Raw genomic sequence first — 22,273 nt, forward strand, 5'->3', positions numbered from 1 at the left:
AGCACCCACTGCCTCCCATATGGAATAGCTGCCATTTGGTGCCCCAATAAGAGCTAGGCAGTGGTGACTGCCTGTGTAAGTCACTTGTTCAGGGAAAAGCTAAATTCAGTGTAAACACATGGAATTTTACAGTTTTGTAGTTAGAGGTCCAAGTTCACATAAACATTGTAAGTCCAGCCTTAAAGTATGCATTGAGATGAACCGGGAACTATTTTGACCCAATAGGACTCACTACTGTTCAGAGGTAAGTATTTTCCACTTCTCTTAAGATCTCCTCTTTCTACAAACCTTATATTACTTTGAATACCTTCTCAGGCTACCAGCCTAACCACCGCCATGACTTTCTTTTGGATCATTTCTTTGAGATGATTTGAGCCCATTGAGGCATACACCTTGGTTTTGCAAGGACTTTTTAATCAATATGGAAGTTTTCCTTTTTACTTAAGGCATTCTTTCCCTGCTCATTGGCTACAAGTTTTCTTTCTTTCTTTTTTGTTTAATTGACATATAGCTAACTTACAATATTTTATTAGTGTCAGGTATACAACATAGTTATTTGATATTTTTATAAACCATATCCCATATGAAGTTATTACACATTTATAACAAATTTTCTAAAAATTCTCAACTATTAGGTAACTTTAGATTGTTGTCCTTAACCAAATGTCTTATATTTTTCATTTCTTTTTATAATATTTCTCTTACAGATTTTATGTGATTTATTAACACCTGAAAACTTAAAAGAAGGCCTGAAGGACCCTTCCTGGAATTCATTACCGTGTACTAAAAACAAACCTTTTGGTTTTCCTTCAGTAATGGACGAGTCTCACTCTGCCAGTGAGCTTAGCCCAGAGCAGGTAAGGGGGTGAGAAGAGATAATCATGGTCTTAGTATATCTGTTTCTTTTCAAGTAAAGATCTTCACTTTCCTAGTTTCAAGTAATAAAAGCTGTTTAGCTACTTTTAATGTATTAAACATTGTTAATAGGATTTCATCTGTGGCCTTTTATTTTACAGTGTAAACTTTTATGTTTTATTTGCTCATTAGTCACAATTTTAGGTCACTTAAATATCAAAAACAAACAAACAAACAAAAAACCCTTTCAGTCTCTTGGAAAATACAGAACATTGTGTTTATTTTGGGGTAGGAACAACTATATTAGCATAACTGCTTCAACCTCATTATAACATGCCCAAGGTTATCTCAGTCCTGGCAAAAATCATTTACTTGTCAGGGTTTTAGAGTTCAATGTTGTTGCTGTTAAATGAACAATAAAATGAACATTTTAAGGCATTAGAATTTCACTTCAGTTTGCTTCTTGGTGAGAGCAATAAAGATAGCAAAGAAATACAGTTCATTACCTTTGTTTATTTTATTTTATTTTATTTTATTTTATTTTATTTTATTTTATTTTTTTTGGTAGAATGAAGAAATAGCAGAGGTCACTTCAGAACCTGTCAAAGGAAGCCTAAACCGTGCTCAGTCAGCACAGGCTATAAATTCAACGGTCATGCCTGCCAGAGAGGATTGTTTAAAAAGAGTGTCCTCAGAACCTTTACTCTCTGTTCAAGAAAAAGGTGTTCTGCTGAAAAGAAAGTTGTCTCTTTTAGACCAGGATGTGATTGTAAATGAAGATGGACGAAATAAGCTGAAAAGACAGGGAGGTAAAAATTTCACTACATTTATATAAAACATATTGATTTTTTTAGAATGGTCTTTAGACTTTTTCCTAAAGAAGATAATCCCATCTCTTTGTTTTAATAGAAACTCCCAATGAAGTCTGTACATTTTCATTAACTTGCGGTGACATCCCAGAAGAATTAATAGATGCCTCAGATTTTGAGTGTTCTCTCTGTATGAGGTATGTAAAATGTTATAAAAGATGAATATATTAATGTACATAAAATACAGAGTAGGTAAAGGTAATATACTCTGTAATAATAGGCAACGTGAAGTAACAGAATACTGGATTAAAAATCAAAAGATAAGAATTTTAGTCCTTGGCTTCCCTTTCACATCTTTGGCCAATAACATACTCTCTGAACCTTACTTAGTTTTTCCTTATTTAGAAAGTGGGGTCAGGATTTGCATAGCCTATATTGCAATCTTGTAAGAATCAAATGACTGAAATATAAAAACTACCTGGGGAGGAGTTCCCGTCATGGTTCAGCAGTTAGTGAACCTGACTAGCATCCATGAGGACCCCAGTTTGATCCCTGGCCTCGCTCAGTGGGTTAAGGATCCGTCGTTGCCATGAGCTGTGGTGTAGGTCACAGAGGGGACTCAGATCCCAGCATAGGCCAGTGGCTACAGTTCCGATTGGACCACTAGCCTGGGAACCTCCATATGCCGTGGGTACAGCCCTAAAAGACAAAAAGACAAAAATAATAAAAAATTAAAAAAGTTAAACAATTAAAACTATCTGGGGAATTGCAGAGTACTATAAAAGCTATATGCATGTTATTGTTGAGACTTACATCCATGGTTTTAGATTTGAGTAAGAATATAATGTATTGTGTGTATGTGATTCTGTCTTATTTATATATCTTAACTCTAAAATCCTTTTTAAGTAACATTGGATAAGGATTTCCATTATGTGGAATGTTTGTAATTATAAGACAGATAGTTTGGAAAGAGCATTTTCCATTTACATAAATTGTGGTGGAGGCAAGGGAACAGTGTATGAAGCAGTTGGTGCTGGCCACACCAGGCTGGTGGTGACCAACTGAATCTCTGAACACGTCCCTTAATTTTCAGTCTTGGTTTCTTCATCTGTGGGGCAAGGGGATTAGATCCAGACAATTTCTGAAGTACTTTTACATCTAGCAGTACTTCTAGGAATTTGTGAAATAACATGTTTCACGAAATAATTATAATGTATTACACTTGATATTAAGCCTCATATTTCTTTAGAATTCAGTGATAATATTTAGCAGTTATTTTTAATGAATTTTATATAGTAAGGCTTTTATAAGCTTATTAAGAAAACCAGTTTTAAAGTAAGAATCTATGCAAAAATGAATGAATAATTAATTACATTTTACCTCATTAATTTTGCACTAAGTCTTTGAAATCTAGTATGTGTTTTAGATGTTCAGCACATCTCAGTTTGGACCAGCCCCATTTCAAGGGGATGCTAGCCACATATGAGTGGCGATTATATTAGTCAATACAGCTCCAGGCCCCCAGCAGGCCCCCATCAACCTCTGTTGATGCTGAAGGTTTAAAAGGTTCTGGAGAATATAATTGCTTTTATCACTGCCCCTTCCCTTCTCTCCTGCCCACCAGACCCTCCTTCTTTCTCCTCTAAGTAAAGATTAGTGTGATGGTTCAATTATTAGTTCGTTCAGTTTTTCCAGTGAATAGTTTATTGTGAAAACTAATATGTATTTTGATTGATTTCAGATTGTTTTTTGAGCCAGTAACAACCCCTTGTGGACATTCATTCTGTAAGAATTGTCTTGAGCGTTGTTTGGATCATACACCATATTGTCCCCTTTGCAAAGAAAGCTTAAAAGAGGTAAACATTTGTCTGTTTATCTGTTTATTGGTCTTAAGTGTGACAGCACGGTTTGATTTCTATTCAGCCATAGAAATAATGATTATTATGTTCAGAATAAATTACATTTATATGTTGAGTGACCCAAAGGGATCATGTTTCATTACCCATATGCTAGTGTTGGAGAAAAGTGAGTTTGGGGATGGTAGGAGAAAGAGAGGCTGGGGAGACAAAGCCCCCATACTTAATTTTTTTTAGCAAAGGGATAGTGGTCAAGTACCTGGTCAGGAATATATTGAATTTTAATGATGACAGGATTGGTGAAACCCAACTTCCCTGCCTCCCAAGCCATTAGGCTAGATTTCAGGCCTAGTCCAAGCCTCTTAACATCTGGAACAACTCTGTCCAATGGAACTTTCTGCACTGATGGAAATGCTCTGTATCTACGTGTCCAGCATGGTAGCTACCAGCCACACGAGTGCAGCATGGCTGGTGTGACAGAAAAAGTGAATTTTAAATTTTAATTCATTAGTTTAATCAATTTTAATTAAGCAATTAATTTTAATTAATTTACATTAAGGTAAGCACATGTGAGTAGTCACTACCACATTGGATAGTACAGCTCTAGAAAGTAGTAGAAGAGAGGGAGGCACAGCTTCCCACACCCCTCCTTTCATAGTAAGTGATCAACATCAATCACCTGTGTTAGGAAACAAGCTAGCTCTCAGGTTGGGTGTCTTCTGTTAGGAGGGCAGCATCCTCTCAGTCATGCCTGAGTGACTAGAGATCTCCAAAGGTGAGACCACAGCCTTAGAATTCTGAGCTCCAATTGCAGTGCTAGCATTGAATAGGGAGAGTGATTCTGTCTCTGGATTGTTTGAGGAACCATTTTGCTATTGAAAATACCTAATTATGTCCTATATAGAAAACACAGCTCTATACAGATACATAGCTCTATACATAATAGCTTGTATGTATTGTTACATTTGATACAACATAGCAAGCCTACATGTGGTAAAACACAAAACCACATATAGAATGTTTGCAAAGTCAGAAACATAAGATAAAAAATTCTTTGTTATTTAAGAATTTGTTAGTAACAGTTTCAACTAATATGTTAATATAGTTTCAGGTGAAGTACTCTTAAACATGCTGTCTGTCCTGATTTTCCAGAGTTTTTAGGTACTCTCATGTATTTGTTTTGCTTTTTTTTTTTTAGATTAACATTTCAGGTACATTACTTTAAATTTCAAGATTTCTCACCTTAAAAAATGGAGTTTTAAGGAAAACAAAATAGCATATTCTTTAAAAACATAACTAACATACTGTTTAAAAATAACTTTATCCCTTGTCCTGACCCTGAAGACACCCTATAAAATATACTTTGTAAAATCTAAATATATATTTACAATAATAAAATTGATATGCTCTACAGTTTTCTGCTGCTTCCATTTTCATTTTATGTTGCTCATTTTCTTCATTTGAATACATTTTTTTTGCTTTTTTTTTTTTTTTTTTAAGGGCCACACCTGTAGTATATGGAAGTTCCCAGGCTGGGGGTCAAATCAGAGCTGTAGCTGCCAGCCTATGCCAAAGCCACAGCAATGCCAGATCCGAGCTGCGTCTGCAACTTATACCACAGCTCCCTGCAACGCCGGATTCTTAACCCACTGAGCTAGGCCAGGGATCGAATCCATAATCTCATGGTTCCTAGTCGGATTTGTTTCCACTGTGCCAGGTTTGGAACCCCTGAATACATTTTAAAGATAATTTTCATAGCAGCATACTAGACTAATGTTATAACACTTGCCTATTGTTGGCCATGTAAGTTGGTCTTTTTTTTTTTTTTTAAATAAACTGCAATTTGTGTCTTTAACTCTTTGCTTAGGATAAATTCCTGGGAGGTGAATTACTGGATCAAAGGCTATATATTTACATGACTCTTAAAACCAGTTGCCAGATCGCCAAGTGGCACATCCCAAGAGATGTGCAAATTTAGATTCTTACCAGTAATGGTAAGAGAGGCCGTATTTCCCAGGTTTAATACATGAGTCTTAAATTTTAAAACGTCTTCATCAATTTAATTGAAAGTGATAATAAAATTGCTTTTATAATGTCTGCAATTTGACTAATTATAATAAACTCTTTAGTTATCTATATATGTATTATCTACTCAAGACTATGTCTCTCCAGGCTATAGCCCAATGGTTTTCAAAGTATGTTCCCCTGACCAGCAGCATTTGTATCCCCTGGGAACTTGTTAGAAATACAAATTCTCAGACCCGACCCCAGAAACCCTGGAGGGGAGCTCAGAAATCTGCATTTTAACCAGTCCTGATTCATGCTAAAGTTTAAAAACCACTACTATAACTCATTTCTCCACCATTCATATTTCCTACTCTGTACTTCATTGTTCATTGGGTAATGAAAAAAACCCTTATTTTTGTGGGTTCTACAGAGGAAAAGGTATCTTCTCTTGATCTTAACTTGTGATTATCTCCCAAGAGTTTTTCCTCATTACTTTTATTAAATAAATTGGTATTGGGCTTTTTTTTCCCTCCAAAATTCTGTGTACAGACACTAACCTGGTCCTTGGCCCTTCACAGTTTTTAGTTTAGTTACAGAGAAATAATGTATTCCTATCCAGTAATACAGAGAAGGGTGTGGTAACTGCCTTTTTATATGGTAAAGGGTAAAATAAAGGATTCTTGGGAGACAGAATAATTAAGAAACACTTTATGCAAAAGGTAAAATTGGAGCCAGATCTTGAAGGATAGTCAGTCTTCTCATAGGCTGGAGTGAGAGAGAAGGCTTTTAGCAGATGGAAAAGAGAATAACACAAAATTGCACAAGGGTTGCAGTTTCCAGACTATTAAGAGCGTGGTGCAGATGTTCCATTTTATATAGAGGGTGGATCACATAGGAAGAGCATCCTCTTAATAAGGGCAGCAGTGGTCATAATGGGGTGACAGTGGAAGGAAAATCTGAAAGAAAAATCATCTGGAAACTCTGGCACCAAAATGGAGAACCAAAAAAGAGAATAGTTTTACTTTTCTTATATAAGGCACATGAATTATTTTTTCTTATTTCTTATCTTTTTAAAATGCTAGTTTGAGATACAAACTGTCAGATGGAAACTGGCCTTTGGCGTGGAGAATGCAGGGGCAGCACCGACTGCTGCTAATGAAGATTTGTGATCAGAGCAGGTCAAGGATCTTTTATACTGAACTTAGTTTAGGTTGCAAGTGTGTTATCTTTAATGTTCTTGAGCTAAGCCTTGAGCAGGTGTACCAGTTTAGCATCTTCCCTTGTAATGTTCCCCCTCATTAATCAATTTAGAACTGACTGTATAAATATGTAATGAAAGCTTTCCTATAGCAGTTGAACTGTTTTGCCTGTTTTATACTGTAGGAAAAAAGTACAGAATGTGAAATAATATTGTCTTTTAGTATCTAGCAGATAGGAGGTACTGTGTCACACAGCTGTTGGAAGATTTAATAGTGAAGTATCTGCCTGATGAACTGTCTGAGAGAAAAAAAATATATGATGAAGAAACTGCTGAACTCTCACAGTAAGTTTCTTCTCATAAAAATTAACATAATCAAATTATGAACTACTACCTTTTGAAATAGTAAGGAAAAGCCTCCTCACGGCAAACTGGATTCTGTCTTTAGTTAACCCAGTCTAACCAAAAGCATATTTTAAACAAATAGTGGTTAGCTTCCCCTGTCCTCAACAGATAGAAGTTTTAAGTTCACTTGGTAACTTGTAGATATTCTCTTGGGAATAACTGACTCAGCTCTCTTCACTGAAGCAGTTTTACATGGGGAAGGGGTTTCCTACAGTGACATCAGGCCCTAGAATTGGGAGGGAAATTGAGAATGGACAGGTGGAGCTGGTGGCCTGTGTATCAGGGCAGCAGTGGGGGAGGTGGAGCATAAGTGACCTGGATTGGCAGAGGGGTGAGCCAATCAGAGGTTTGGAAAGGGGTGGGACCTTGAGGCCTGAGACTGAAATTGGAAAGGTGACTTAAGGGCTAAATTCTCAATGAAGATATTGACTGTTAGCAGAGTTGACTTAGTATGAGGAAGGTGAAAAGCCTGGTGATAACTTTGGGATTTAGTAGTACAGGCTGCTGTTAAGGGCGCGTAAGAGCAAAATGGGGCTGGGTAGGTTGGGCCTGATTTTGTTGCTTTGTATCTCTTTCTTCCTTCTACTTTTCTTCTGCCTTTCTCTTCCCTTCATGTCTTTACCTCTTTCACCATTCTCTTGAGTTTCCAAGTTTCTTTTGTGCGTTTCTAATTTCTTAACTCTCCCCTCCCCACACACACTTTAACTGGGCATTAAAGAGCAAAATTGTAATTTTTATATGCTGTTTCTATTATTTTTAAAAATATGAATTAAGTTGTTTATATTTCTCACTTTCTAAGAAAAAAATAATTGTGCTTGCAGACTTTTCTTTTTCAGTATGCTCTCACCAAATGTCTTCATTGGGCCAGTAGCCTTCAATAAAAGAAAGATTTCCAATCTTTTCTTTATAGAAGTTAGTATTGATTTGTTTTCTGTGGAACTGATATTTTATTGTGTGATCTTATGGTAGAAAATATTCTGATGTGAAGGTTGTGAACCTTTTTGACCAATACTGCAAAATGCTGGACATAAGAAAGCTGCTGATATTTTTTGAGATACCTAAACACAGTGGTAGGACCAGACCCCCTCTTCTGCCCCTTGCTACAGAAGAGTGGAGTCCATGGATGACAGGAGTAGTGACATAAAGGAAGCTGGAGTGTAATGGACAGAAAGCTCAGGGCATCTTGCCTTGTTAACAGGGCTTTTTGAAAATATTTATGTATTTATTTATTGTCTCTTTAGGGCCACACCCATGGCATATAAAAGTTCCCGTGCTAGGGGTTGAATTGCAGCTATAGCTGCTGACCTATACCACAGCCATAGTAACGCAGGATCTGAGCCATGTCTTCAACCTACGCCACAGCTCAGGGCAACACTGTATCTTTAACCCACTGAGTAAGGCCAGGGATCGAACCCGAGTCCCTTATGGATGCTAGTCAGATTTGATTCTGCTAAACCATGGTGGGAACTCCCCAGGGCTTTTTTTTTTTTTTTTTTTTAAAGAGGTCACTTAGCCCCTGGTACTTAAAAGTTTTGCTTTTAAGAGGTATACTGTTTTGGTTCCCCACCACCACCCAGTTCTTCTGTTCACAAGAATGCTCAGTGATGGTAGAATATACAGTTTTGAAAGTAGAGGAACTAGGGCTTGTATGTTAAACATATATATTAAATATTACCTTTACATCGGTAGTTTGAGGTCTTTTTGAAGAAAGGCTAGAAAATATTAGTGAACAGTAGGGAAAAGGCCATAGGGAATCATTAGCATTTTGGTATATATCCTTCCTGGTTAATATATATATATATTTTTTAAAAAAAAACAAAGATGGGATCATTTTATTCCTATTATTCTAGAACTTATTTTTCTCATTAAACATTTAATATAGTATCTCATTTTAAGGTTATATCATAATTTATTTTACTGGCCCTCTCGTTTTGCTTCTAAGTTTTTGGCTGCTATACACAGTGCTACGTTGAACATTCTTATAGTACTTGCAGGAAAAGAAGTGAGCCAGTTGGTTCAAAGGATATGAATATTTTTTAAAGTTTGTGATGTTTATAGCCAGGTTCTTTTTCAGTATGGTTGTACTGTTTCAGACTGCCTCCTGCACTGCCAGTATTCCCCATACCCTTGCCAAAGCTGGGCATTGCCTTTATTTTCCATATTTCCTGCCAATGTGGCAATAAAAAAGGTGGTCTCATTTTAATTATTTGGAAAAAAATGTTATCTCATCAAATACTTATTTTTGGTAGTGAGTATGAAAATATTTTAATACCTAAGAATTTTTAACGATTTGCTTTTTGTCTTTTGAGGGAGCTCATTTTTTCCTTGCTGTTATCTAAGTGTAAGAGTGTTACAGATAAAAGATATCAACTCTGCATGTTACAAGTATTTTAAACATTTTTAATATAAAATAGTGGTTGTAATCAATTGCTTTTTGATTTACAGAAGTGCTTAGCTCCATATTATAACCTCTAAAATCTCAAATTCTGCTTGTAAGAAGATCACAAGCAGATTTTTAGGCTTTATACTGCATCACATGAGCTTAAAGGATTGGGATGCTAATTGCTCTTCTTGCTAAGAGTAAAAAAAAAATTACCTGATTTTACAGCTAATTTATTTTGTGTTTTATACTGTTTATTACTGTTTCACACTTCACTCATTTTTGTTGTATCTTCTGATATGTAGTAATGAAAATTTTTTCTTCTTCAGCTTGACCAAGAATGTTCCAATATTTGTTTGCACTATGGCCTACCCCACTGTGCCTTGCCCTCTTCATATATTTGAGCCAAGATACAGATTGATGATTCGAAGAAGTATACAAACTGGAACAAAACAGTTTGGGATGTGTGTCAGTGATACACAAAATAGGTATGATTTTTGTGTAAATATTTTTATTGATACCAGAATTTTCTTTGAATATTGCTGACAGTGTGCATGCTTATTGCTTGAACTTTGATATTAATTAGAATTTTTATTTTAGTTTTGCAGATTATGGTTGTATGTTACAAATTAGAAATGTACATTTCTTGCCTGATGGAAGGTCTGTGGTTGATACAGTCGGAGGAAAGCGATTTCGGGTTTTAAAAAGAGGAATGAAAGATGGATATTGCACTGCAGACATTGAATATCTGGAAGATGTTAAGGTATTAAAAACTATTCTTTTTCAGCATGCTTCGGTATACTCTGTCCTAGACATTATATAGACTTACAGGTTGATTTTCTGGTTCTTCCTATCAGAGGCCCTTGGCAATACTGATGCAAATTAGCTCTATGTTACCTTTTACCCGTCTTGCTCTCAGTTGGTGAGTTCCAAGAGAAATGGGGAGACTAGAATCGAGATTTCATTCATTTCTACTGGCTCGACAACCTCCACAGTGCCTACAGTGTGTGTATCTGCATGGTAGTCACTTAATAATAGCAAAGGATTGAATTGAACTTTTAGCCCAAAGTTTTGAAGCCTGCTAATCTCTGTCCTTTTTAATTGAATTTATTGTAGTCAAGGCTGATGTAATAATCAGTATATTGAACTTTGATATAAAGTTAGCACATTAAGTCCCTGAAAAATTGTGTCATATATTAAGATATGCCTAAGATAACCTCAATGATAAAATAGACACATTCGGGTGCTGTGTTCAAACTCTAAGGCATCAGATAAAGCACTGTCAGTATAGTCATTTGGTGATGTCTTACCTGGGAAGGGTTATTGTGATAACTTTCTTAGATGGGGTTAGTGCTGCCCTTTTGATATTTCCAGTATCTACTTTACCATCTACAGTTAGTTTAAGTATCAGAAAAGTGGTTTGTGATACTATAAATATCAAATTAAGGGCAAAATCCTTAGCATTAAAAAAACTTAGATCTTACACTGTCACTTGTTCGTTGATCTGTTTGAGCCCTTCATCTCAGTCAGCACTTATTAAATATTGACATTAGGCATTTCTACAAACATTAGCTTATTGAATTCTCAAAACTTTGAGATAGTTAGCAGATGAGGAAAGTAAAATTCAGAAGTGTTAATTAATTTACCCAATATCATGTAGGTAGTATAATAAAAATAATATAAAGCCAGCTCTCTGGCTCCAAGTGCTGGGTTTTATGATTATACCATATTGCCTCTCTGCTAATAAACTTGATTAATCTGATTACCTCTCCTATCATATTATAGAGGTGCTGTGGGGAAACTTTGCTGTGTGCAGTGGGCCAAAAGTATTGTATAAATTGGAATTTTGATTGATTGATATGGTGTGTGCTTTAGGCATATTTGGTTAATGGAATCATTTGCTTAAGGTGGTATTTTTTGTAAAACTAATAACCTTATTTTAGTTTTATATAAACTTAAATCTTTGTATATTGGATTTGCTGACAAAATCCATTAAGTATATGGCTAAACATATGACAATATATAAATATATAATAGTAGAATAGCATGTTGAAAGAATTATGGATTTGATGTTTAGTGCCTCATCTGTATAATGATTTCTTATTCATTCATTCTCAAATTTGTTTTTTATATCAAAGGATTTTTTCCCTTAGTGTAGCAATTCTGTTTTCTCTGTCTTCTAATGACATTTTAAATTCTGTTTTTTTTTTAATTGAATTACGGTTGATTGACAATGTTATGTTAGTTTTTAGTGTACAGCAAGGTGATTTTGTTATATTATTGCAGCAAAGTTTCTTAACTTTAAAAGTTTGCCTTTAAAACTTATGCCTGCTTCTTTGCTCCATTTTCTAATTCAAGACTCTTATCATTTTTATCATTCCCTGATTACTAGAGCCCATGGTTTGTTTTCTTGGATTTTGTAAGGGTGGAAAGCAGATATTTTTTTCTTTTTGAATAGTTTTAGCAATCACACGTTTATTTCTTACTCATATCAAACCAATGTTTGTTAGCAGAGGACTAAATCTTGTATAGCCAATTCCAAGACCAGAATTCTTGAATTGTATGGCTCTTCTACCTTTTTTTAAATGAAATTTTTAATATGGTAAAATATATATAACATAAAATTCACCATTTTAACTACTTTTAAGTGTATACTTTAGTGGAATTAAGTATTAAGTACATTCACGTTGTGGTGGAAAAGCAGATGCTTTTTAAACTTTGGTTTTATTTTTCATTTCAAATCTTTCAAAAATAAAAAGTATGTTGTCTTACCTTTTATATCTCAGGATGTTTTCAAAGTCCCATTGTTGCTTTTATATTGTCATACTTGAGGTATGAAAGGCTGACTCAGGCCTGGTATTTGTTCAGATGTGCTAATATATGTGCAATAGGGCTTTCCCTGCCATGGAGTGAGAGGGATATGGGTGTGTGTTAAAAAAAATCAGTATGAGATGGATGAGTTAATGTTCCATCTTCCCACCTCTGTTTTATGAGACTGCGCTTCTGGATCTTAGTCTGGAGGGTTGATGCATTTAATTTTATATTTGTAGTTTGATGAGCCAGATGTCTGAAGGGTGTACAGAGGGGATGGAGATAGCAGGAGATGTTTATCAAGGCATAATATAGTCTCTCTCTTTGGATATTCTGGCTTTATATACTAAGTTCTTTGTTGGGGTTTTTGTTTTCTTATTTTTGGACCCAATTTCCTGGTTAAAGATGTAATTATGCTTTTCCTTCATCCTGTTCCTGCCATGTTACCTACACCTTAAACCTCCCCCAGTCTTTCCTTTTGTTCTAGCAGCTGTATTCCTCTGCTAAATTTTTGTTCCACTACTTTCAAAATCCATGGATCCATAAGAAGAAAGGAATTGTCAATCCCCGTAGACCTTTGTCTGGGAACTCGCTCTCCATCTTACCCCTCCCAGCTGGGGGCAGTTAGTTGGGTTCTGCAGTGTTGCATTGCTAAGTCAGCAAGGCTAGGTTGGCTAGGCTGGGAGGTCAGGCCTTGCTCTCCTCCTCAGGGTGGCCCTTTCTGCATGAGGCAGAACTGTACAGTGTATGCTGCATAAGGGTAATACTCTGGTCCAGCACTGAAATAGGTATTCCCTATTTTTAATTTTTTTTTTTCCATTACCATAGGGTTGGTAGTATGGTTGGGAAGATGAGACACAGTCATCTTACTGACTGTTGTATTCCTAGGTTGAGAATGAAGATGAGATCGAAAATCTCCGACAGCTTCATGACTTGGTGTACTCTCAAGCCTGCAGCTGGTTTCAGAATTTAAGAGACAGATTTCGAAGCCAAATTCTTCAGCACTTTGGATCAATGCCGGGGAGGGAGGAAAACCTGCAGGTATGATGGCTTTGATATTGTTTCCAAAAGTCTCACTTTTTGTGTCAACCTAAACTGGTAGATTTTTAAGTTTCTTTCTTCATCTTCAGTTTTGCACAGCATTTCCTTTGTCCCATCTTTAGTAGTCACATCTCAGCTGACCTTGAAATTTCAACATCACACCATTTCTAAAGTGAGCTCTCATCAGTGCCCAGCATATTGTCAGTTGCCATATGTTTGTTTTATCCTGGCTACCTAAATCTGATTGAACCTGATAGAAATAGCTTTTGATGAGCATAAAATCAAATAAGTTAACAAACCAGCTTGTAGGAAAATGCAACATTGCTTTCTTTTCCTTCACCTCTACCACCCCCTCTTTTATTCCACAGTCCTCTTCCATTGCTTTCTGTGAGTCATATAGTATCAGTCAGGATTCAGTCAGGAAAATAAAATAGCCAGTAGGGTTTATTGTAGGATGTAGTTGATACAGCCCTTGGGAGAGCTAGACAAAGGAAGGTCAGGGCCATCATCAGTGGAACTCAGGGAATCTCTGCCTGCCTCAGCTCAGCATAGGCTCAAGACTTGAGGGGAAGATGCTGTCATCCCTTGGAATCCCAGGGAAGTCCCCACCAGTTTTATCTCAGTCTGCAGTAGTAGAGCAGGTGGTTGTTAAGAATTCTCTGGAAGGCTTCTGCAAATCTTACAGCTGCCCACACTTGTCAGCAGACTCCAGGAAATAATGGCTTCCTCTCCCAACTGTGCATCTCCCAAGAGTGCCTCTGCCTGGTCAAATTTAACCTGGAACCACACAGGGGAGGGGATTCTGGGAAATGTCATTTCTGACATCTCTGAATTGCAGAAGGAGGTGGTGGTAGTAATGATGAGCTGAGAACAAACAGGACACAAATAGAGAAACCCAGTGTGATTATAGGAGGAGCCTGTTGAGATCAGATTATGTCATAGCTCCTTTTGTCATTCTGAAGCTTCTGTTTCAGGTTCATTAAAAAGCAATGCAAACTTATTTGCAGAACAGAAACAGACTCACAGACTTTAAAAAACTGTAGTTACCAAAGGGGACAGGTGCAGGGAGGTGGGGGGCGTGGAATGGATTAGGGCTTTGGGACTGGCATATGCACACTGAGGTATGTGGAATGATTGGCCACCAGGGACCTGCTGGAGAGTACAGAGAACTCTACCCAATATTCTGTGATAATCTATGTGGGAAAAGAATCTGAAAGAGAACAGATGCGTGTACATGTATAATGGAATCACTTAGTTGTACAGCAGAAATTTTTTTTTGTATTTTATTTGTATTAGAGTATAGTTGGTCAGCAGTGCCATACCAATCTCCACTGCACAGCATCATGACCCAGCCATACACGTAGACACGTTTTCCCCTCCCACACTGTCCTCCATCGTGCTTCCTCCCAAGAGATTGTATGCAGTTCCCTGTGCTGTACAGCAGAAATTATCACAATGTTGTAAATCAACTATACTTCAATAAAACTTGAAAAAAAAGAATGACATTATGTAAAAATTTTTCCCCTTGTAAATGTTGTTCATTATAGAAAATTTAGGAAATTAGTAAAAAAAAAATTACTCATATCTCCATTCATCCATGAATACTGTTAACATTTTGGTGTATATACTTACTATATTTTATGTATTTGAATTCGTACCATATATTCAATTCTCTGTTCTACTTTTTCATGAATAAATTTTCAGTTTTTTCTTATGTTATTCTAATTTGAAAAAAAAAAAGCAATGCAATGTGTAGTGAAGGTGGCTTAAACATTCTTTTATATAAATTCTTCCTTCTTTCCATAGCCTATAGTCCAACCTTAAAACATCAGAGGGTCTTCCTTGGTGGAGATAATGTTTATTTTTCAGATGAAACTGGAGGCTGAGGTCTTATTCTTAAATCCTTCCTAGGATTCCACAAGTCTGAAGAAATTGAAAAATATCAATAAACTTGGCTCAGTGTTTTAAATATACATTTTAAGAAGGCAGTTCTCAACTGGGGTCAGTGTTGCTCCCACAAGACATTTGGCAATATCTGGAGACATTTTTAAGACTGCCAGAACTGGGAAGATGCTACTGGCGTCAGTAGCCAGAGGTCAGAGATGTGGTAAATGGGCTGCAATGCACAGGACAGTCCTCTTAACAAAGAACAGTCCAGCCCCAAATGCCAGCAGCCTGAGGTTGAGACACCCTGTTTAGGGCAGTGTCGTGCAGAGGAAAGAGTGCTGGCCCAGAGGCAGGTCTGGATTTGAATCTTGGCTCTGCCACATATGAGCTGGGAAAACTTGGACAATTTGCATTATATTCATGAACTTCAGTTTCCTCATTTTACATGGGCATAATAATATCTTCCTTGCATGATTGATAAAGGATTTGAGATAGCCATTCTGATAGATGTGGTTTTGATTTGCATTTCTCTGATGATTATTGATGTTGAGATATCACTTCACACCTGTCAGAATGGCTGTTGTCAGGAAGATAAGAACAGGTGTTAGCCAAGGATGTGGAGAAAAGGAAACCCTCCAACACTATTGGTGGGAATGTAAATTAGTGCAGCCACTATGGAAAACAGTATGGAGGTCCCTCAAACAAATTAAAAAATAGAGCTACCACATGATCCAGTAATTCCACTTCTGGGTATATATCCAAAGAAAATGAAAGCACTAATTTGAAAAGATACGTGCACCTCAGTGTTCATAGCAGCATTATTTACAGTAGCAAGATATGGAAACAACCTAAGTGTCCGTCAACATATAAATGGGTAAAGAAGATGTGTGTATATATGTGTGCTTGTGTATTTTCTGGTAATATTCACATATACACACACACAAGGGAATACTAAGCCATAAAAAAAAGAATGAGATTCTGCCATTTGCAACAACATGGATGGACCTGCAGAGTACTATATTTAGTGAAATAAGTCAGAAAAAAGATAGGGAGTTCCCGTAGTGGCTCAGTGGTAACGAATCTGACTGGTATACATGAGGATGCAGGTTTGATCCCTGGCCTTGCTCAGTGGGTTAAGGATCCAGTGTTGCTGTGAGCTGTGGTGTAGATCACAGACATGGCTTGGATCTGGTGTGGCTGTGGCTGTGGCGTAGACTGGCAGCTACAGCTCCGATTTGACCCCTAGCCTGGGAACTTCCATATACTGTGGTTTCAGCCCTAAAAAAAAAAAGCTAAAATAAGTAAATAAGTCAGAAAAAGACTAATACTGTACATTTTCACTTCTATGTAGGATCTAAAAAATGAAACAAACAAACGTAAATCAGAAACAGACTCAAGGATACAGAGAACAAATAGTGATTACCAGAATGGTAGGGGCAAAATGGTTGAAGGAGATTAAGAGGTAAAAATGACTAGGTGTAAAATAAATACATTACAGCACGGGGAATATAGCCAATATTTTATAATAGCTTTATATAAGGAGTATAAGCTGTAAAATATCAAATCACTCTGTTACACACCTGAAACTAATATAATATTGTAAGTCAAACTATACTTCAAATAAAAAAATCAAAAAATTTAAAAAAGAATTTGAGATAGGATCTCACTCCATAGTGTTCATTAAGGATTAGCTTGGTGATGATTTGTTACTGCTATGATTACATAAATATTTGTTTTATTAAAACTGTAATATGTGGATTATTTTTAGGCAGTCCCTAATGGACCTGCGTGGTGTTGGTGGCTTCTTGCTGTCCTTCCCGTTGATCCCCGATATCAGCTGTCGGTTTTGTCAATGAAGTCTTTGAAAGAACGGTTGACAAAGATACAGCATATACTGACCTATTTTTCTAGAGACCAATCTAAGTAACCAATTGCTTGGATCTTCCTCTCAAGTTACCCTAATCTGGCTGTGGTGACAGCCAGATTGTCCGCTGCCTTTGCACATCCAGTGCTGGTTTGAGAAACATAATGAACCTGTTCTGTTTTTTTTTTTTTTTCTTCAACCTCCTGAATCATGTGGTTCTGCAAACAAATACCTTCAACTAGGATTTAGACCACTAAGAACTTGCACAGAAAAACACACGCTGAATGTGTGTTAAACCTCTACATTGTGATGAAGTTGCACTATGTACCATACTCTAAATGAAATGAGAACTCTTTGTGTGTGTGTGCGTGTGTGTGTGCGTGTGTGCGCGTGCGTGCGTGCAGTATGGGTGCATTTTCTCTGGCTTTAAAATTTTAAAAGAAAAAAAAAAGCCATAGAGAGCAGAACTTGCCGAGGGTCATTTATTGCCCAAGTTTACAACAGTAGCGATATAAGTTTTTGCAAGTTGAATTTGCCTCAAATTTCTCTGTCCTAATGCTTATATTTGCACAAGTATGTAAGCTATGGTATTGAGTATCACTCTTCGTTGGAAATACCGCTCTTGCTGAACTGTCTTGACCATTGACTATGACACAGTCTCTTATTTATGTAAATACTTGCATCCCAATGGCCGACAGGCATCGGATGCAGAATCTAGAGCCAGTTTTCAGGAACAATTGCAAACCTGACATGGTACTGTGCATCTATTCATAAAACACTTAAAACTGTGAAAATATGGTTTACACTTAACTGTACATAAAGGTAAATGGAGAGCTCAGTTCAGTATCAATCTGTACATTTTAAGGGGGGCTTTTCACATTAACTGCCCATCTGTGTAATTTATAGTTTGACATGATGTGTTTGTTTAAAAAAATTACCTAGTATAAACCCATTAAGGATCTGAGGGAAGCGAAGAAGCTTAATGTAGAACTAAGCTTTTAAAGTACGTTTTGTTTTTTTTAAATTCTGGTCTTGGTGCAAATGTTAGTTATGCCTTATTCATATCACAGTTAGGTCACCATGCTGTGACATGGTCTGTATTCATGCTGCCCTAGATACTTTTGTAATTATTTGTTGCAGACTTGTGACTGTCTCTCTTAACTTTCTTTTATGTAAGTAATTTGTAAAAGTTTCTTAAAATTTTTGCTTTTGCTTATTTAATTTTGAATAAAAGCTAAATTCATAGTACTTTTTTTCTTAAATTTTAGGTCAAGGACAAAAAAGATCAGCAGAGGAATCAAGATACATAAAGAACAGATGAGTTTTGCTTACTGTTTTGTGCCATGACACATAAACTGTAGCTTTCAAAATACTTTTTTTAGTCACCTTTTGATCAAATAATGCAGTATCCTAAGGAAGCTTTAGGCCCTAAAACCATGCTCTAAAGCACAGTTTTCAAACCTCTTAAAAATCCATGTCTTTGTAGGATAAAGATAAAACTCTTACATTTTTGTTAACCCCATTTGGGACTCCTGTTGGCTAAACAGCCTTGACCCTTTCAGTCCCCAGTTCCCAGCTAGGATTTTTCAAATGGAAATAAGTCGTCTTGTAATATTGAATTTAAAAATAGGCAGAGGGAGTTCCCATTGTGGCACAGCGGAAATGAATCTGACTAGTATCCATGAGGATGCAGGTTTGATCCCTGGCCTTTATCAGTGGGTTGGGGATCCAGCATTGCCACGAGCTATGGTGTAGGTCACAGACGCAGCTCAGATCCCGCTTTGCTGTGGCTGTTGGCCTAGCCTGGGAACATATGCTACAGGTACAGCCCTAAAAAAATAGGCAGAAATGACTGTCTCAACAGAGGGCCACTCTTTGACCTCACAATTATGCTAATCAAGAATTTTGAATAGTTCTATCAAAAATGTCTAAAGAATGGGCCATATACCTTGTCAATAGTTCCTGATGTTTTAGATTAAACTTTCTTATAATAAAAAACTATCAAATGTCTGTTAAATAGCTTAAATAGTGTCTGGATAGTATAAATGAAGAGTTTACCTAATAGTTCTGTATAGTTCTCAAAATATGTATCAAATACCTGTTTCCAATTCTACATCTGTGGAATGTTCATACATGTGTATGTACATACATAAATGAGCATTAGGTGGTCTCTACACACACACAAACACACATACCCCAATGGTAATTGATGGGTTTTATTTATCATTGACCCTAATTTTGTGATAAGTGAATGATCTCTGGTAGTTATTCTGTCTATAGATTTTTTTAACTCTGGAATCCTTTTCCTGCTGCACTTTCCATTCAGTTTATCTGAAAAAAAAAAAGAGAGCAAAGTATCTGACATAATCTTTTCCCTTACCACAGTAAGTGACTAAATTCTGTCATGAATTCCCATATTTCAAGCCAAGGTGGCTAGTTGTTGCTCTTCTTTTTTTTTTGTCTTTTTTGCCTTTTCTAGGGCCACTTCCTGCAGCATATGGAGGTTCCCAGGCTAGGGGTCTAATCAGAGCTGTAGCCACCGGCCTATGCCAGAGCCACAGGAACGCCAGATCCGAGCCGCATCTGTGACCTACACCACAGCTCACAGCAACGCTGGATCCTTAACCCACTGAGCAAGGCCGGGGATCGAACCAGCAACCTCATGGTTCCTAGTCGGATTCGTTAACCACTGTGCCACGACGGGAGCTCCCTGCTCTTCTCTTCTTATACATCTGTCTCTACATGTCCAGTTCTTCCTGTTCCTCAAGGTCAACTTGAACGCCTACATTCAGCCAGAACCCTATAGCACTTTCCTTGTACTTTGCTTGTAGCACTTATGTGGGATAACTGAATTAAATACATAAACCCTCTCCTGAGTATTAAGACCAGTGTCTAGCAGTTTAGACAGATTTAACCTCGAAGACATAGGCTGACCACTGAACAGAGTTAAAATAAATACCAGTTGAAAAGAGAAGCTGGATAAAGATGGTTAGAATGAGCAAATACTTTTGCCTTCCCTTCCTCCTCAAGTTCAAAACAATGACAGTAAGGAAAAGGAAATCTAATGGCTTTGCGAAAACAAAGTCTGTCAATTGACCAATGCTTTTGAGGAATTTCAGAGATGTCAAAATGGGATCAATATAGAAGACCAGAAGAGAGCATGGCTTTACAGAAATAGCGGACTTCAGAGGTGCCCGAAACTAATAGAAGTCTTGGAAAACTTGGGAAGATTCCTTGGGGAGGCTGCACTTAACACAGCTGGATCATCTGGCCTCTCCCCAACTTGTCCTGGGCAGCAGGCAGCAATAGCAGCTGTTCTCGGGCTGAAACACCAAATGTGGGCATTGGACCAGAGAAGACCATGAAACCTTAATTAGCTACAGATTCCTAATAGGGTAGAGAGCCTGCATGCACAGCGAGCTGCTGATGTTCCTCACCTGGCTTATGTCCCAGCGTTCCCCACGGTCAGCAGAAGCAGGCCACCTGTGACCAAACCCACAGGAAGGAACAAGGGTCCCGCACCACGAAGATAAGTAGACAGTCAAATCCTATTGATTTGAGGAAAAACACTAAAGACGACAAACCCAGCACCCATTGACTTGAGCATGCGCAATTCCTAAAAAGATCTGGGAATCACAATAGTGTCCTCAGTCCTTGGCACCATAGAAACGTTCAATGAAATTTGTTGAGTCAAGGAATAAATCATAAAAATAAACTAAGCAGAGGAGTTAAATAGAAGAATGAATGCAGACAAATAATGAAGGGATGAGGTAGAGGGTTGAGTTGGAGACCTTTCCTGAACATAATGTAGAGAGCAGGAGAGGCAAAGCAGGAGGGAAAGATGGAGACATGGAGGAGAGATTCAAAGTTTTAACATCCATTGATAGAAGTTTCTTAAGAGTAGACAAGAAACAATACAAATATTAGCTTGAGTAATGAAATAACATGCACTTTCTTAGGGACCTAGTTCATCCATTTAAAGAGAACAGTAAGGCCAACTTAGATGACTGAGAACAAAGCAATAATTCAATTGTCTGGCTCATTGATCCACAGGGAAATGGCTAGCTCAATGGGATGAATTTTCTTTCTAAGCCAATGTTTAAATGCCAACATTTTGAAAATGTTAAACATTTTTTATAGATAAGATATTTATGACCTGGTTTACTAAATGAGCTCTCTTATAGACCTGCCTCCAAATAGCTTTTGGCTGTTCACCAAAATTTAAATGTAAGATTTTTGTTGTTTTTGGTCATAGCAGGATATGGAAAAGCATATAGGCTTCATTTCAAAAGGTGGTAAACATTCACATTTAATCCTCAAAGTCCTGTGAAATAGGTATTGTCTTTGTAAGGATGAGGAAAAGGAAACACTAAGTAGTTATGTGATTTGTCAAAGGATTACACAGCTAATATCTGGTGGGACTGACTGAACCCAGGCAATATGTCTAAACTTTTCTGCCACATCAAGATATAAAGCATCTAAGAAGGTTGATGTGTGAAGGGTCTGGAAGTGATCGACGTGACTCTCTAACTTAGCAGACTTGGCACTTGGGGGAAGGGTATATATTACCACCATGGAATTAGAACTTGTTTTTAAGCACCTCACCAAGATGGTGATATGGCCAAAGCAGGCTCAGCCCTACATTTCTGGGAGTGGTATAAATTGCTAACAATCTTTTTAGAAAGTAATATTGCAGGATACGTATCAAAGATGTTCATAATCTTCAACTCAGTCTCACTGTTGGGTCTTATCTCTCCTTGTTTCAATTAGAAGAGACCCAAATTAAAAAACCCAGAACGGAACAATGGTATATAACATTGAAATTGGGAAAATCTCATATGCTCCATGCTTAGAATATCTTCTATATTCTTTGGAATGCCTTTGTTGCTGAGTACTCAATCTCTGATCCCCAAATTTTAATCCACTTTCATTAATTGTCAGTGTCACTGAAATTAGTCAAGACTGTCTAGAGACCTTTCCTTTCAAGTAAAGTAAAGGAGGAAGGGGTGTGTGTGATTCCTGAAGTAAATTTTACTATCACCAACAAATTGAATATGAAGGTAAAGAAGTAACAATGTTGCAACATACAGAACAAATCACTGTTGAAGAGCCTAGCAGGCTGGAAGGGTAGGGACAACAAAGAAAACAAAATGGGAAGGT

At 37.1% G+C, this 22,273-nt stretch overlaps 1 protein-coding gene across 2 annotated transcripts in view; it reads left to right on the top strand.

Annotated features, from left to right (window-relative positions):
* Positions 1–18,746, top strand: part of LONRF1 (LON peptidase N-terminal domain and ring finger 1) — a 32,951-nt gene extending 14,205 nt beyond the window's left edge. Inside the window, exons 4-12 of one of the 2 annotated variants that reach the window (XM_047771913.1) lie at positions 708–857; positions 1,424–1,664; positions 1,765–1,861; positions 3,406–3,520; positions 6,949–7,070; positions 9,840–9,998; positions 10,111–10,273; positions 13,210–13,362; positions 17,018–18,361. In XM_047771913.1, coding sequence (XP_047627869.1) covers positions 708–857; positions 1,424–1,664; positions 1,765–1,861; positions 3,406–3,520; positions 6,949–7,070; positions 9,840–9,998; positions 10,111–10,273; positions 13,210–13,362; positions 17,018–17,176 — 1,359 coding nt within the window. In that variant the 3' untranslated portion in view covers positions 17,177–18,361. Of the gene's footprint in view, positions 1–707; positions 858–1,423; positions 1,665–1,764; positions 1,862–3,405; positions 3,521–6,948; positions 7,071–9,839; positions 9,999–10,110; positions 10,274–13,209; positions 13,363–17,017; positions 18,362–18,381 lie in introns of those variants that run through there. The other variant, XM_047771914.1, reaches the window with a different exon arrangement.
* The last annotated feature ends 3,527 nt before the right edge of the window (positions 18,747–22,273 follow it).

This window comes from Phacochoerus africanus, chromosome 3 (assembly GCF_016906955.1).
Source record: "Phacochoerus africanus isolate WHEZ1 chromosome 3, ROS_Pafr_v1, whole genome shotgun sequence".
Classification (NCBI taxonomy): domain Eukaryota; kingdom Metazoa; phylum Chordata; class Mammalia; order Artiodactyla; family Suidae; genus Phacochoerus; species Phacochoerus africanus.